Source organism: Anas platyrhynchos, chromosome 4, assembly GCF_047663525.1.
Source record: "Anas platyrhynchos isolate ZD024472 breed Pekin duck chromosome 4, IASCAAS_PekinDuck_T2T, whole genome shotgun sequence".
NCBI lineage: Eukaryota > Metazoa > Chordata > Aves > Anseriformes > Anatidae > Anas > Anas platyrhynchos.
Window position 1 is genome coordinate 30,544,171 of NC_092590.1, and position 13,139 is coordinate 30,557,309.

The 13,139-nt window shown below is 34.8% G+C and overlaps 1 protein-coding gene across 3 annotated transcripts in view; it reads right to left on the minus strand.

Annotated features, from left to right (window-relative positions):
* Positions 1 to 680: 680 nt before the first annotated feature.
* Positions 681 to 13,139, minus strand: part of TLL1 (tolloid like 1) — a 127,634-nt gene continuing 115,175 nt past the window's right edge. For all 3 annotated transcript variants that reach the window (XM_013108632.5, XM_072037335.1, XM_072037334.1), the window contains exons 19-21: positions 8,237 to 8,450; positions 4,923 to 5,173; positions 681 to 2,710 (exon numbers count right to left, since the gene is read on the minus strand). In XM_013108632.5, the coding sequence (XP_012964086.3) occupies positions 2,576 to 2,710; positions 4,923 to 5,173; positions 8,237 to 8,450 (600 nt within the window). In that variant the 3' untranslated portion in view covers positions 681 to 2,575. The remainder of the gene's footprint in view (positions 2,711 to 4,922; positions 5,174 to 8,236; positions 8,451 to 13,139) is intronic.

Consider the following 13,139-nt stretch of genomic DNA (forward strand, 5'->3'; position numbering starts at 1 on the left):
ATCTGGTTTTGTGGAGTAGTCAACAAGCAAAATCTTTAAATATTATGTTGCCAAAAAAAAAATCTCGTTTGCAAAGATATGGGGGAAACTTGCATAGTTTTTCACAACTTAACCACTGTACATAGTTTTTTCATTATTTTCCCATTGTTAGGCTAATTATAAGGCATACTTACACACAGAGTTCACTGAATATGCGATTTTCATTACAATGGGAGAAACCTCCTACAACTCAGAAATACATCCCTTTTTAACAGCACCTGAAAGAATCATGAGGCCAATGAGAAGATATGAACCAGACTGTCCATCCATCATCAAGATCATTAAGAACACCACCGTCACTGCTCTTAAGCAATATGGGATCTACAAATGGATAAGCAATTAGAGAAACATATTTTAACTTTGTAATCAAAGTTTATGGCAACTCTTTTCTGACTTCTACAGTAAGTTTCCTGACTTTTTGTAGTAAAACAACTTGGATAAAATGTAATCCTTGTACAAACACCCTGAAAAAAAAAAAAAAAAAAAAAAAAAAAGAACCAAAAAAAAAAAGGGTAATGAAGCAGCATTACAAAAATACAGTAATTGTTCAGTTTTTGAACTTCATTCATGTAAGTTGTTTGAAAATGAAAATGATAATATATAAACAATAATACAGGTGTTAAAGCAGTGAAAGACAACTATACAGACATTTGGGTTTTATTTTTATAAAAAAAAAGATCAGATTTATTAGTGCCAATGTATGTTCGTAGTAATGTAACAGAAACTAAGCTAATCTGAGTAGCAACTTACATCAAAGGATATCAAAATAATATTTATTGTAGAGTGAAACATAATACTTTTAACTTGATTCTTGCCAACTAGAAATCCTCGTTATCTGTCTATGAAGCCTTTAAAGAAAAGTTGCTACAGTCGAACAGGGTCCTGATAGAACTTGGCACATAAAGAAACAACTCAGTGTTCATCCACACAATACCTCTCACTCCCCTGGAGCACTCATTCATACAATACTTACATAATGCATATACATTATGACTAAAGCCATGTATGGCCTAAAGCACATAGACAGTATCTCAGTTCTAAACATAACATATGTCTACATCAAAAGCAAGTCACTGTATTTACAGGCAGATGATCTCATTCTGCAGATGGTGTTTTCTCTTGAAGATCCTTCTGTTAGCATATGCTAAAACATCTGAGTCGTCGAATTATTTATCAAATTAGAGGTGTATCTACAGGAAGATCTGTCTGATCATGTGCGAGGATTCTAAGGCAATAGTAGTAGTTGTTCCACAGGACTAGTGCTGCCATTGCAACCTGCCCTCCCTCAGAGCAGTAAAGCCTTCCTTCTTCAGATGCAGCCACTCAGAGGGAGACATTCATGATCTGCAAGCTGTTGGCTCAAAAGTCTAAAACTTCTTGGTTTGTTTTTGTTTTAAATGTTCATGGAATAGCACCATAGGAATTCACTCTTGATAACAAACAAATCCTCCGTTGTTTTGTTTTGCTTTTTCCACCATCACAGATACTCTTCTTCCCCCAAAAAAGAATCTTTAGGAAACCTCCCACTTGGATGCTACTGCAGCTTCATTTCTGATTAGCTAAATCAGGCTGTTAGCTCGTTTATAAAGAGGTCTGATGAAATAAAGCTTAGTAGTGGTTCCAAATGTACTGCCAAAAACAAATTCAATAGGAGGAGTTTCAGATGATACTATTTCTGCCTCTCATGGATACATATTTTGATTCATGACAGGTTTTCATCTCAGTCTATATTCTATGTTCAGTGCAAAATAAGAGCACATCATCAGAGATAGCTTACTTTACCAGTAAACCTAATATTTTCAGATTCTTACATTGTTCAAAGTCTGTCAACTAGTGATTGGTCAAGCACCTGATGACCAGTGTAACAGTTCAGACTTCAGTCGTTAGTAAAACAAAGTACTCTGAAGATCAGTTATGTTTCAGAAGTATGACTTTCCAGTTTCAAAACTGATAACCTGATATGATAGATGAATTGGTAAAAAATACAGAACTATGCAGGAAGACCTTCCCATTTCATATCTTCTTTCAAGTCGTTGTACACACTGTATGCAAGATACAACGTTAAAGCAATTAGATATAAGGAGAGTATTTTGAGTGTGAACTGAAAGAGCTTTATTTTTTTCTCCTGGACAACAAAAAGTTGTCAGAAGGAAGAACGGGTCACTTCCCCTAAACACAACCGATTGAATCTGCACGCATCTATGACAAATGTCAAACTATGAAGAAAAGCTTTCATATTCTCCTGGAAGCATGCAAAGTCCTTTCACCAGCTTCACAGAGAAGTGTCGAGTATGGAGCCTGTATATCATCATCTTGTCTATTCCACTGGGACAGATTTTTGTTGTTGTTTTGTTTTTTAATTGTATTTTAGTCTCTGGTCTTATAAGTCATCATTTCAACTGAATTCATATAAAACATTTTGTGCTAATAACTTCAGTTTTTCTTTTTTTTTTTTAAAAAAGACACCTTCCTTCTTTTCCACTGTGCATTCTTTTTTTTTTTTCCGCATTCTCCTTTCCTTACATAGAGGTTCATGTTATTTTTTGGTGTGCACACTATCTGGATATTTTATACTTCTGTATCGTATATGAAATCCTTTCTTGTTGATTGTATCATCAGTGTGAAAGTGGAGTAAAAGAGCTTCCCCTGCTGAATAGATTTCTTCTGGTGGCTAAAATAAATGAACAAACAATAAATAAATTATATGCCAAGTTTGTGTATTTATCCCCTTCATTCAGATTTTTTCTTATGGATACTTCTCTTTTGCTGTTACGCCATGTTGTGTAGTTGTGTAATTGCACATGGTGTCATCTTATATCAACTAACTACTTCTACTCATTCAGCTCTAAGTCACAGGGTATGAATTTTTAAGGCAGACTGAGGAAATGCTATCCTAAATTCCTAAAAGCTGAAGGTCAGCTTATATCAAGATATTTGAATTTTTACTTGCTGACAGAAATTTTGAAATTATCTATTACATCTTTTGGGGTTTTGTACTCAGTGTACCGAGTGTATCCAAGCATTCTTTCAATCTTGAGCTCTGAGACTGAACAGCATCCTTTCATACAATCTAAATCAATGCTAAACTAAATATTTTCCAAATCTGATTTACCTTCTCCAATTTGTATTGAATATCTCTGCAACCTTTTCTTAAGAGACAAGGAAAACTGAAGCTCTTTCGTTTTTTTTTGTCCTTCCTAGATGTCTTCTACAGTTCTGTTGCAGTCATGTAAGTGAGAGGGCAGGACCATTCATAATGTTCTATATTTAGACAAACAATTGACTCCAACATTGGCCTATTCTCAAACATATTCTTCACAGCCCTCATGGTGGCCTGCTTTATTACTGAAGCACATTGATCAGAAGTACTAACTGAAATACCAAATCCTTTTTCTAAACTTGAAAAAGTAGTAATATGTATTAACAGTGCTTCCTCCACCCCCCTCCCCACCCGACTTTCAGTCTGGTTTAATTGCTTTCAACAGCTTTTCTATTTAATTCCATGTTTTTTACGCACTTGGTTTGGAACAGTCTATTAAGCCATTCATCCATATCATAGCAGAAAAACAAAAACAGTGATTGACAGTTTAAAAAAAAAAAAAAAAAAAGCACTTTTTTTTAGTCTGAGGCTGGGCTATTCTCCATCTTGCTGCTCTTCTACTTGCAACACAGGGCAACTTGAAAAGTGTTGTTATGTGTAACGTAGTAGATGCTGGTCTCAGTTGTAGCAATTCCCTTAGCAGTTCACTGAAGTGAAGTACCACTTAGTACCACTAAGTACCACTGAACTACAGTTGCCTGCAGTTCAGTGGTAGCACCTTTCCTTCATCTAAAGTATCATAAAAATGCCTTAAAAAGGGTATAAGCTGGCAACTACTCTGAATGACTGAGATGCCATCACCTCAGATGCACTGATCAGGCACTGTAGTTATATCCAAAAAGTAAAATGTGGTTGATTAAGAGCTCCTACCATCTCATGTAGAGCCTTTTGTAAACCTTTTCATACATAGGCAATAACTATGTATGAAATTGTGCTTGCATTTGCACATATATAAGGACTTGATGAAGACTTGTGGGATCATGGCACCATCTTTCACAAGGCAGGTAGCCAACAGAACAATGGAACTCTGGAAGTAGAAATAATATGCATCCTTTCCAGGATGTCACCTAGACAATGTCGTCCATGTCTCACAATTAATCCATGTCAGAGATGCATTTGGAATGACAAAGCTTTCTTAAGGCCCATATTAATAACATAGTTAAGAGCATTTTTTTCCTAGAATCAGATTTAAGCAATAGACGACTGCATTATAAATATTTCCCAGGTGCCCCTTTCCCATAAAATGTGGCTTCTTCATTTGCATTGACAGAATTTGAATGTGATAATTTGCAACACCAATGCATTTCTCTCTATGGGAAAACACCGAAAACACTGCTAACCTTTTTTTCTTTTTTTTTTTTTTTTTTTTTTGGGGGGGGGGGGAGGAGGGGGAAGGGGGCACTGAAAAGCACTCCATTGCCAGCTACCTAAAACTTAACATAACATTACAATACTTTGATCAATAACTAGACAAGAATATTTATTATTGAAAGTATTTCAAGGGAAAGTTTTCAAATACCATTGGTGCATTTTAGTACAAGCCTGTAAAATTATGTAAAAAAAAATGGGGTAGATAATCTGGTAGCTTTGTCATAAGGTGTAGTAAGATAACCTCATCTCTTCTTGTCCCTTTCTTTCCTCAGCCCCTTCTTTCTTTCTATTTTTAATTGCAGTGAGAAAAAAAAAATAAAATAAAAAAATAAAAAATAAAATAAAATAAAATAAAATAAAATAAAAAATAAAGTAAAGGAAGAAAGAAAAGCTTTAGCACCTGGTTACTTACCCCAGATCCACAAAATCGACCAAGTCTCATTGCTGACTTATCATGACCATCAAATAGCTCCATGTAATCATAACCACAGTCTGCCTCTTCTTCAACCTCAAAAGTCTGAAACATTAACTCAACTCGATAGCCTCGTTCTGCCACCAGGAGCCAGTCACAGTCCGCCTGAACCGGATAGTTGTTATCGCCAAACTGAGCATGAGAGTACAGATCTTTGGGCTTGGTTTCAGCTTTCAGTCGACCACCACACTCTGAAAAGTTGGGGTGGAAAAGAGAACTAAGAAGTTTATTCAGTGCAAATTAAAATTTTCTTTCCATAGCTGCCCCATATTATTCAGAGTATATTTTTACTCCACAAACAGGTCAATCAAAAGACAAAAGGGAATGCCAAAGGTATAAGGAAAGTGGTTCAAGAGGTAGAACCTCCTTCAGGTGGTCATTTGAGAGCAAGGCAAGTGCTCTAAGTGGTGTCAGCTTTTTGACATGGGTTAACGACATCATTAACAAGTGGTGGGTGTGAGGGGCAGTATCAGCTCTAGCACATGCAGTCGGCAATCAACAGGAGCACATGTAAGAGTCCTATGTTACATAAGAGTGTCAAATTTAATCTTAATGCTGTGCCTGGAGAGCCAGTTCAGTACTAAACACTACAGCTAACCTTGTCAGTTTGTTTGTTTTGTAGTTCATGGACACGGACAGGTTTTTCTCTGCAAAAGGTCCTGGCTGGGAGAAAGCTGTCACTGACAGAGGAAGTCTCTTGTGGCAAGTTCTAAACTGAAGAACCTTGCCCTATGCCAAAAACAGGCTATAAATCTCTGTTTCTACACAGGCATAAAATGTGTATGTTGCATTAGAGCTTGTTTATAACTATTTAAAGAGTTTATAAATTAGATAATAAAGAACTTTACTGTCTATCGAGCTGTTGGACAAACAAGACCCTTCAAGCATTTATTTCTCATTGCTATTCTAACATTTGTTTTTCCTTTTTTATTTTTTTTAATTCTATTTACTTTATGAGTGTTTTATCATTATTTTTATGCTGAAGAAAAAAATATATATATATATAGTGAACTGTGACACGTCCTTAAAGAAAATGCATAGCCATACTAGCAGCTGCAGAAAATGGCAATTCCCTTTCACAGAATCACAGAATGGTTTCAGTTGGAAGGGACCTTAAAGGCTATCCAGTTCCAACCCCCCTGCCATTGGCAGGGATGCCACCCACTAGACCAGGTTGCCCATAGCCCCATCCAACCCAGCCTTAAACAATTCCAGGGGTGTGACATCCACAGCTTCTCTGGGAAGCCTGTGCCAGGTCTTCACCACCCCCTCAGAGTAAAGAATTTTTTCCTTATAAAGAATTTCTTCCTTATTTGTTTGTTCAACCTGGGGAAGTTTGGGAAGTCTTTCTATCCAATCTGTTTTTTGAATCTTTATTGTTTGCTATAGTGTTATCAAGTTTATCATTATTTGCTAGAAAAAATAATAATAAAATAAAATACACTGTTTAAACATTTTTTGGGTATCTATTCATTGGGCATGAGTCCAAAGCATGGAGGTAAAATGGAACAACTGTTTTGGTCTCAAAGCTACAAGTTCTGGGTTGTCTGTCATTCAATGGTACTTCAATTCACATGCAGGTGATGTGCTGTTCAACTTAATGAGCACTTCATGCAAAAACAGTCTAGTGAAATAGATATTCTAGCTTAAGGAGGCAAACAATTATTTTTACAACATTCTTAAAAACAGGGCAGATTTTATTCTCTAGGCTTTCTCAGAAAAAAGCTTGCTCAAAAAGTTTTTACAAATAAGGTATATAAAATGCAGCACTTTTCAATTGTAGTTTCATAACACCTGTTTTTAACAAGACTTTTGACCTTTTTTTATTTACCTCATGGTAATTTAATATGAGTAAGTATTACTATTTCTATCTAATTTTCTGCCTAAGGGAAGTGTTTACTGAGGTGGGAAAGACAAATGATGACATGTTTGTAAAACAGAATCTTAAACAAGAAAAACAGAAATTGACTGATAGGTGGTTAAGCTTTGCACTTTCCAGGCCCAGATCATGAAGAGGCAAAATAGTTCATATACTGTTGTTTACTGCTTTTCCAAGAAAATTAAAAGGGAAATTAAAAAGGGGAAATTAACACAGTTTTAGAATTGTTCTCAACAAAGCAGAAGAAAAAAATAAGAATTTTTAAAACTGATGTATGATTAGCTGAGCATTACACATCGACTTGATGAATAATATCAAATGGTATGAACAACGTCTAATCACCTTGATTCTCATCTTCCATTAATGACTTCTACCTGTCAGAAAACCTTATGTACTAAAACAGGTACTTATAAATATTTTCTGCATTAGTATTCATTTCCAAAAACTGGATGAAAGAAAATGAACTGTTGAAAGTAAAGACAGATATTGAGGAAGAAAAAAAAATGAAGAAAAACAAAACAAAAAAAAAATCACACAGAAACGTTTTCCTCGTTTTACAGCAAGCAACGGAAGTTCAGAGATTCAGCACTAGGGGCCACTGTAAGCCAGACAACGTCTGGGAAATAAAGCACTCATTTCAAAACGTCCCCGTCTATTAATGCAATTGCAAAATACTATTCTCAATTTCAGTGATTTCTGCAAAACAACAAAATTAAATGGCAAATTTCTAAGAGATTATATTCTTACAGTCTTAAGAAAGTTTTCAGTATTATTTTTCTTACTCTTCCTTGGCTTGTCTTTCCTTTTTAGCTCTACAGGAAATAATAGCTGTTTATACAAAGCCCAAACTTGTGTTTAAGTTAGAAGAGGAAAGTAATAGAGGCGCATCTCATGCCCCAGTGAAGTATTGCCATTTAAAATACAATGAAAAGCTATTGAAACTTTTACAAACTAATGAAACCTAGGAAATATTTCTTAGACTGTCTATGCCAACATCATCTTTTTATCAGATTTTTTGTTTCAAAATATTTTAATAATTTTCCTATAAAATTATTTAAAAAAAAAAAAAAAGAGAAAGCAAAAAAAAAAGAGAAAGAGAAAAAGAGAAATTCAGAGGCAAAGAGAGAGAAAGAAATGACTACAATATGAGTTATTATTTGCATATTATTCATAATATGCATATATAATGCATATTATTTGCATTCTCTGACTTTTCCAACTTAAGGTTAAAGAAACTTAAGGTTTCATTAGATTTAGTTGTAACATTGTGTTATCTATTAATTCATCCTGTTTGTTAGTAAAAAGTAAATGCATGAATATCTTCTACTAAAGAATGAAGGGAAAATTATAGTAAACCACGTCCTGATTTTCTGACCTGTAGAGTGCGTTGCTTGAAAGCCCTTTCTTTGCACTGATGCATCAGAAATAAAGCGAAGAAACATTTTATTTCCAGTAGCAATAAGAGGATCTGGTATCTTATTGCCACATAAGCGTCCCAGAATTGGTGATTTTTCACTTTCACCATCAAAAACTTCCAAGTGGTCATAGGCACATTCTTGATGTTGTTCTATCTCAAATTCATTGAAGGTCTAGGAAAAAAAAAAAAAAAGAAAAAAGAAAAACAAATAATAAAAAAAGAGGCAATGTAGTTTTGTATTTATAACGTACATTTGTACTGTTAGCATGTTTCAGAATACAACGTAGAAGTAAAGATGACAGATTTAGCATTACTGCTCAGATGACAGATTTAGCATTACTGCTCCTACAACTCTGTAGGTTTGAATCACATTTTTGAATCACTTTTGAGAGTGGAATAATGATTAAAACTGTCAATTTCCCTTCACATAAAAGGGAATCTTTAGAGTCAATGAGTATCTGTAACAGAATACTAAACCTAGAATACTATGGCCTTCTTTTGAATACGTGCCATTTATAGTATTATTCCAAATTTCACAGAACATTTGAAACAAAGCAAAAAGCAGGAAATCTATTGGTTCCTCAGATAGTTGAGGCCTTGAAACATCTGGGAATCATAATGCTTTTTTTTTTTTTTTTAACCTCCCTCCACAACTGAAGCCTTTGAGAATGACCTTTCCACATGACTTGTTATATGTGATAATTATATTTTCTAATCTATTATCTGGAGATACTATTTTTATTGTTACAACACTAATAATATTTCATGCTGCATCCTTCATGCTAACATCATATTTTTGCTAGTGAAATTACTATGAAAAATAGCAAAATTATTTTGACTGTATTTAAAAAAAAACAAAAACATTTTAGCGGACACTTTCATCCTCCTCACCTCTCCCTAGAAGATTCAAATTGCTCTAATGGTCTGAACACAATGATCACAAACTACTTCATCTCAAATCTGTGATGTTTCTTCTACATTTCAAAGCATTTATTTCAGTTTCTGAGCACCTGGGGATTCTCACAGTCTCTATCAGTGCTTACGGAAGCTTGTAAGGACAAATTCAGTTCTATTAAAAATATATATTAAGTGTCCTTTGAAGCAGAGCCTGACCAACCTACTTTTAAAAACTTTTGGCATTTAGATTTGTCAGATTTGCAGTGTCCAACCATACGCATTTTCCAAAGGCGTATGTCACACCCTACAAAAATTGCTAAAGCAGATATGACTAATACTTGCTTTTCAAATATGGAAGAGTGTCTTCCAAGACTGGACTGTTATCAACAAATTTATTTCAAGACAACAACTAAGAGATTTCAGATGTGGCTTTTTGACCAGGTTCATATCTGAACTTGAGCCCTAAAGATCAAAAAGTTGGTACTTTCCTCTCCCGTGAGCATTGAGAATGCATTATACATATGCATTATACATACACATCTTTGTGAATTTTCACAAATAACATACAATTCAAGGTGGAATTCAAAATATCATAAAAACACCAAGTAAAAATGCGCTCATAAGTAGCTATATAGCTATTTATAAAAAGTAGAATAAACACAAAACACTAAAGGATTAAGAAGCAATATTGAAAAGAATACAACTGAACTGTCAGTTACTGAACAAATATTATGCATATATTGAATGCATATAATTATTCATTCTATGTGGTACAACAAAGGAAATCTGACCTACAGAGTCTCTTGTGGAATTCAGCAAATGTAAAATGTGATGGTAATTTATATTCACAGCTGAACTAAAGGAAATCTCAACAGCTAAAATATAAAGCCTTTTGCCCAGAGAACCAAAATATTCAGAATATTCAGAAAAGTTGGGAGTGAGAGTTGAATGATACAGTGGCATAGGTTCATTTCACAGGAAAGTTAGTGTTCTCTATTAAGGGAAAAAAAATGCAGGGGCAGTAAAACCAACTGTACAGCAGTTCCTCCTGTTGTTCTCAAATTGTTGTCAGCCATTCTACTTTTATGATGCTAAATATATAGTGTCATTTATATCTAAATAAAATCCCATGGATTTAAAAAAAAAAAAAAAGAGAGAGAGAGAAAGAGAGAAAGCTGAGAGTGTAAGTCAAATACAGAACTGAGTTAGGCCAATTTGGAGTCAACAGCAGTGATAGATGTCATCCAATTTTCCTTTAAAAGGAAAATTACAAATTTTGTCCATTTCTCATTAGCACAAAAGTTTGCTCTCTAGGAAGTGCCTCTCACTATTAACTGTAAGGCACATCTATTCTTTTTAACATTTGAATAATCACCAAGATTCTTAAACCTGTAGGTAGACAGCACATTATATTGAGTCCCACAAAGAAGAACAGAAAAAAATCCTAAATCCACTGACAGTCTAGCAATTGAGTCTAGAAATAAGTAGTCTAGCAATTGAGTCTAGAAATAAGTAGAATCAAAGAAACGTTATTTTAAAGGAAAAGCAAATCTTAATATTAGGTCTTTGAAAAGATCAAAATAACTAATAGTTTCAAACATTCAGAGACAATCTCCTTTTTTTTTCTTATTCTTTTTAAAGTGGTCAGCTCCTAGCAACAGGCTGTGAACAGACTTGGTAAGGGAAGAACTAACACAACTTGAAGTTGAACATAACTGAAGAGTTGGTGATAACTTTCTCTCTACTATTTAATGTCAACAGTGTTCAAAAATAACTTAATGAAGTTGGTAGTAATAATTAAATCACATTGGCCTTTCCTGCGACAAATATGTTTGAATACCTACCCTTCCATCACTACAGTTACTACCCTGATTGTCTTATTAGGAGGAATGGTATTCAGAAGTGTTATGTACAGCTTCTGAACAGCCAACCTATCTATAGCACTTTACTGACTAGATATGTTGGTAGCTCTTATGGTTAGCTGCCTGAATGGGATACTTCAGTCTGTCTCTTATAAACATCCTGCTGATTAACTTATGAAAATCTCTCTCTGGTACATACATTTTCAAAGCTGTCTTTATCTTCACATTTCTGAATTCTGAAGTGCATATTCTTTTTTTTTTTTTTTTTGATAGGCTTCTTAATTACACCAAATGCTTAACTTTACCCCTCTCAGGAAGAGACTTCAGTGATTATCAGAGTGAGAGCAATCACAAGAAAAGATTAGTTTCTGTACACACACATCCCTCAGAAAATGAAGCACAGCCTAACAATTCATGTAGTTTGTTAGTGTAAAGAAACCAATTCTCTCCTTGTTTAATTTGGCTAAGTAAACCATGGGGAGTAAACTTAAATACAGTGTGGAAGTCCAAGAAAAAATATTTATCTATAGTGGAAGTATTGCTTTGGTATTAATAATATGGCATTTTGCTGCAGTAGACAGATTTTAAAGATATTAATAGATACAGCATTTAGTAGACTGACCCCACTGGGTTTCACAGAAAGGTGTATTTCAGGCTCTAAATCATGGAGATATTCTTTAAAAAATTATCTAGGAAAAGTCTATTTTTTTCCAATTTCATTGGCAAAATACAATTAAAAAATAAATAAATAAATCTTTTAGAATAGATCCCTGTGACATATCAATAAAGAAATATAAATTCTGCCTGCTGAGGTTAAAAGCACCGAAAAAGCTTTTATAGTAACACACCTATGCAGATGCCTGGCTTGCTTTGTTTTATGCAGCCAGGGTGACATACTGTTAATTGGCAGTACGGAAGGCCTTCTGAATTAAAAACGTGCTTTTCACCCCTAAATGGGCAGATCACACATACCACTCATTCCCTCACCCCCCTCTGTAGGGATACATTGACCATTTTACTTCTGGAGAACTGGAATCAACAAATGATCTCACATCAGCATGAGTAACAGTTTATGGCTCTGTTTAAGGTCAGGAGTTATAAGATGGCAATATCCCTTTCATCCCCATATCGAACTAGGTTATTGCTTCTACCTTTCTGAAGTAGAGACATGACTCAAGTTTATTTGCTCCAAAGCATTTAAATTACCTTTTTTTATGAAGAGAGTTGACTCCCAATTTCCTTTCTGTGGCATTTTTGTGTGTACTGCCATTCTTATTTTCATTTGCAAATCTAGCATGTTCACATTGGTAAGTTCTTCAGGACAAAGACTCTGCATGCCTGTGCAAATATCAGTGGTGGTTTTTTTTTGTTTGTTTGTTTTTCTCTACAGGTATTATTGTAGCACATTTGTTTATTGTTTTAACACCTGTAATGAAGGTTCTGTGCATGGATTCTAAACACCATTTCTTTAGAAACCTATCCCCCTTTTCTCAGATCAGTGAAAGATGTAGAAAGATGGGAGGAATTCACCACTGAACCAAGGAGCCATTTGCCACAGGTATTGCAGAGGCAGTCACGCGGCTTTCCCCCATGTACCAAGAAACACTGAGGCTGAGCTCACAGCAGACAAGCCTCCTGGACAGGTCCATGTCTTTGGCTTTGTAAAAATGTTACATAACTTCACCATGTCTGCAGAGCTCCCTGAGCTCTGCTAGCCCGTCTTCAGCCATCAGAACTGTCTTCAGCCAGCTAGACACAAAGATCACATAACTCTACTTGTAAAGTTGCTCTTCTACCTATGTTAAGATTTGGAGCCACCTTTAAATGAGAATTCATTTCAATTCAGATTCTTGGGTTTTGGGTCTTCTTTTCCTCTTCAAAAAGTGAAGAATAGAAATGCAAAAGGTGTGTGAAGGGGACTGTTCATAACTTCTAATATTGCTTCCAATATTGTATATATTAGAGTTTGTGTAAATGTACTCTACCATATTCTTCAAAACTTTGTGCAAATTTTATGAATTGCAACATTGATATACTAAATTCTCATAGGAGAAAAGGATTCCTCCTGCCCTTTGCTTTGCAGAGTGCAGTGATCACAAAGT